Below are 4,787 nucleotides of genomic sequence, written 5' to 3' on the forward strand. Positions count from 1 at the left end.
GGAGTTAGGGGTGGTTAAATTCGCGGTCCGGCGCCGACCGATCTAGCGATCCCGGGGGGCTACCAACGCGCGGAGGGTGGCATTCGAGAGGGCTCCTCGAGCTGAAGGGATCCCCCCGAATTTGGTGGAGATCCTCCGGCGCGTTCGCGAGATAGTGACACCAGCAAACACTTTCACTTCAGTAAGGAGGTCTCTTGTTCAGGCAGCAGCATTCAAAGCGTTGTCTTATTCGACCGTAAGTGCCCTGCGAAGTGGACTTCACATGATATTCCGCCATGATTCCAGTTCCAAGGGAGACAACAAGGAAACTACCACGTTCAAGGTCCAGAAAAATACCAAGATGACCGACAAAGTTGATCTACAGTTGAACCACTGATGGACTACTTTGTTGATCATCTTGACAGTAACTCGTGATTGAGCGGGCAAACCACTGATGCTAATGCTCTCTAGTTATTAGTTGTGTTCCACTTCAAGTGGCACTACGAAGATCGATCGGTGTATGACATCAAAGTACCGCTTCTAGAGCGGTATTATATTTTTAGGGGAGGGGCCATGCTCAGTGGCTCCAGTGCATCATTGAGACATTATTTCAGCTCCGCCAAAAAATGGTGAAAAACTCAGTACTACAATTCAGTACTACATATTTCTCAGTCTGTGTAACGTATTTTCAGCAATACATTTCTAACATTTATAATGTTTTTAGAAACAATTCTTTGAATTGCCTTTACATGGACTTTAAGTGCATGTGCATTTTTGTGCAGGTGCATTGTTCAGTAGCCCACAGAAAACAAAATATACCTTTAATAATTATGCTTTATGGTTTTTTTTTTTTAGCACATTTTAAATGTCTTTTGTAAAAGAAGGTTTGGATTGCCGTTTTAATGTTATTTATGTTTTTGTCCATCAGGGTTTCCTTACACGAGACAAAGGGCCAGATGTTGAAACGTTGGACAAGCTCCTTAAAAACAAAAACATACCTGATGGTCAACATGATGCTTTTAAGACTGGTTTTGCAGAGGGATTCCTAAAAGCTCAGGCCCTAACACAGAGAACCCAAGGCAAGTTGTCTTTGGGCTTTCAGTAGACAAAAGATCTAGTACCTTTATACAGTACTGTAAATACTGTAGGTTTGTCTCTCACAGCCTTGGTTTACACTGACTAAGGTCTATTGTGAACTGAATGGTGAAAGTTTTTGAACCTGATATGATTGTTTCTTTCTCTCTTTATTATTGTATTAAAAAAAAAAAACATATCATCTCCAATAGAATCATTAAGGAGGACGCGACTGATACTATTGGTGCTTTTGCTGGTGGGCTTATATGGACTCTCAAAAACTCCTTTCTTATCAGGTAAATATTATGTAGAATTTTCTGCATGTGTGATTTGTCTCCCTAAATTCAGTATAGTTTATGTCCTGTGTGTCATGTCTACCAGTGTGAATATAAAATCTGAATCATTAGTGAAAGTTTTGGCTTGGATTGAAAACCAATAATGCTCAGTTGGCTGGCTTGCCCCTTTCATGCCTTTTTTGTGGCTTTGAGAAAGCTCTGTGTAGTGCTTTGTGTGTGTTTGGAGTGTGAACTATAATGTAACCATTTCGGACAGTGCGATTCCGAACCACATCAGGCCTGGACTCAGCAGTGGATCCTGTCCAGATGAAGAATGTCACCTTTGAGCATGTGAAGGGTGTGGAGGAGGCCAAGAATGAGCTGCAGGAGGTGGTGGAGTTCCTCCGGAACCCACAGAAGTTCACTGTTTTGGGAGGAAAGCTGCCTAAAGGCAAGAACACACTTTTGCTGTAAGGCTCCAAGCCAGAACCATTTAAATGAATAGTTAAACCTAAATTCTGTTTGCTTCAACCTCATATTCTACCAAACCTGTATGACTTTTTTTCTTCTGTGGAATACATTTTTAAAGAATTCTTACACCTAGCTTCTCTATAACATCCAGGACAAAAAAAAAAAAGACACCAGCAAGTCCATATGACTCGCACACTCTGTTCCAAGCACTCTGAAGTCATACTACAGCTTTGTGTGAGAAAGACAAAAATCTAGGTGTTGTCTATATTTACAATGCCATTTTCTTTTAGCACATTTTGAGTTTTATGGTGACATTTTTGAATTGAGAAAAAATTACTTCTATTTTGGTTTGCTCTTCATACAAAGCCTTTGTGAGTACTTGCAATATAATGCACAATATTTAACAGTGCCTTTTTGTATTTTGGGAGTTTGACAGATGTGCTCAATATTAATGACTGATATAAAATTTTGACCTATTAATCGCCACCGTTAGCTGCTTTATTGAACTATCAGCAGCTTTAAGCCCTGTGTACACTAGTGTGCGTTTTCGTTTTAAAACTGCGTTAGAAAATGAAAACGATTCTCGTCTACACTTGTGTTTTCACTGCATTTCAGAAACGTTCTCCGTCCACACTACACAACCGAAAACACAGGTCACATGACCATTCATGCAGGTACAACAATGTGCATGATGTCATTGTTTACACGGTCGTCAAGGATACGCAGAGCAAATGTGGCCAGCCATGCCATCGTTTTCAAAAGTCTAAGTTTTGGTCCGTTTACACTGAAACGCAACCCTGGATTTTTCAAACTAAATGGGGTCTGCAGAGTTTTCGAAAGTCTCCGTTTTCGAGGGTCGAAAACGCCGGGGTAGTGTAAACGACAGGCGTAACCATAGCAAGTTATGCGTTTTAAAATGAAAACGCACTAGTGTAAACTTAGCCTTAGATTTCTTTCTTTTTTTACCTAAATAGTATTTATTTGTTTTTTTTATATTCATGATATTTATGATCTATATTCATTTATTTGCAGGAATCTTGTTGGTTGGGCCTCCAGGTACAGGAAAGACCCTGTTTTTTTCTTCTGTGGAATACATTTTTGAAGAATTCTTACACCTAGCTTCTATAACATCCAGGACAAAAAAAAAAGACACCAGCAAGTCCATATGACTCGCACACTGTGTTCCAAGCACTCTGAAGTCATACTACAGCTTTGTGTGAGAAAGACAAAAATCTAGGTGTTGTCTATATTTACAATGCCATTTTCTTTTAGCACATTTTGAGTTTTATGGTGACATTTTTGAATTGAGAAAAAATTACTTCTATTTTGGTTTGCTCTTCATACAAAGCCTTTGTGAGTACTTGCAATATAATGCACAATATTTAACAGTGCCTTTTTGTATTTTGGGAGTTTGACAGATGTGCTCAATATTAATGACTGATATCAAATTTTGACCTATTAATCGCCACCGTTAGCTGCTTTATTGAACTATCAGCAGCTTTAAGCCCTGTGTACACTAGTGTGCGTTTTCGTTTTAAAACTGCGTTAGAAAATGAAAACGATTCTCGTCTACACTTGTGTTTTCACTGCATTTCAGAAACGTTCTCCGTCCACACTACACAACCGAAAACACAGGTCACATGACCATTCATGCAGGTACAACAATGTGCATGATGTCATTGTTTACACGGTCGTCAAGGATACGCAGAGCAAATGTGGCCAGCCATGCCATCGTTTTCAAAAGTCTAAGTTTTGGTCCGTTTACACTGAAACGCAACCCTGGATTTTTCAAACTAAATGGGGTCTGCAGAGTTTTCGAAAGTCTCCGTTTTCGAGGGTCGAAAACGCCGGGGTAGTGTAAACGACAGGCGTAACCATAGCAAGTTATGCGTTTTAAAATGAAAACGCACTAGTGTAAACTTAGCCTTAGATTTCTTTCTTTTTTTACCTAAATAGTATTTATTTGTTTTTTTTATATTCATGATATTTATGATCTATATTCATTTATTTGCAGGAATCTTGTTGGTTGGGCCTCCAGGTACAGGAAAGACCCTGTTGGCCCGTGCTGTGGCAGGTGAGGCAGATGTGCCATTCTACTACGCATCTGGCTCAGAGTTCGATGAGATGTTTGTTGGTGTTGGTGCCAGTCGAATCAGAAACCTTTTTAGTAAGTACCTAGCTTGCATAGTGTCACTCAAATTCATAATTCAAGCACGATTGTTTATAGATGATGCCATACTATCTGCCTAATTCTGTGTATGTGAAAGTACGGCTGGGCGATATAGCTAAAAAATTGATCAACGATGTATTGTTTCGTATAGTTCGGTATCGATAATTATTGACATTTTTTATAACCTTTTTTAAAAAGAGCAATAGAAAAAAATGTTTAAATTTAACCACTGTATTTTTAAATTAACCCAATTTATTGAGACAAACAACAATTTTTTTATTTTTTTTAACAGTCAAACACAATAAAAATGTAACAAATATCTAATTTCTAATGTTTTATATGCAGATTAAATAGGTTTTAAGGAAATTTTTGTCTTGTCTCCCGAGGCCACAGGAGGGCGCAATGAGCAAAATAATGCAGCACATAATGTCAACGCATGGGAATAACTGTCTATAAAAAAACGTTAATTATGTCTAAATTAACTCATATAAATCAAATATAATTTCGTAAACTGCATTAACAATTATGAACAAAACAGTATCATGTATTTATGCATTGCTTAATACAAAGAGCCAAATCGGCCATCACGCAGATTGCGTTTAAAAACATAAGAGACGCAGTGAAAAGGAATAAACCTCCACAAATTTGCAACGTGTTTTCTAAAAGTTTAAACTGTTTTAACTTTGCATGGCTTTCTATACATCTCTTCTGTGAGACGCGAGTGCAGCAGTCATATTTGTCCGTCTAAAAAAATGCGCTGAATATGCGTTCTCTGTGAATGGCTTGGTTTCGGTTTTAACCTAATCAAGATCTTCTCC

General features: G+C 38.4%; 1 protein-coding gene across 2 annotated transcripts in view; it reads left to right on the forward strand.

Annotated features, from left to right (window-relative positions):
- LOC107691224 (ATP-dependent zinc metalloprotease YME1L1) overlaps positions 1–4,787 on the forward strand; it is a 13,255-nt gene that overhangs the window by 3,498 nt on the left and 4,970 nt on the right. For both annotated transcript variants that reach the window (XM_016489731.1, XM_016489740.1), the window contains exons 6-9: positions 908–1,058; positions 1,266–1,349; positions 1,606–1,779; positions 3,814–3,966. In XM_016489731.1, the coding sequence (XP_016345217.1) occupies positions 908–1,058; positions 1,266–1,349; positions 1,606–1,779; positions 3,814–3,966 (562 nt within the window). The remainder of the gene's footprint in view (positions 1–907; positions 1,059–1,265; positions 1,350–1,605; positions 1,780–3,813; positions 3,967–4,787) is intronic.

Source organism: Sinocyclocheilus anshuiensis, unplaced genomic scaffold, assembly GCF_001515605.1.
Source record: "Sinocyclocheilus anshuiensis isolate Anshui unplaced genomic scaffold, SAMN03320099.WGS_v1.1 scaffold894, whole genome shotgun sequence".
NCBI lineage: Eukaryota > Metazoa > Chordata > Actinopteri > Cypriniformes > Cyprinidae > Sinocyclocheilus > Sinocyclocheilus anshuiensis.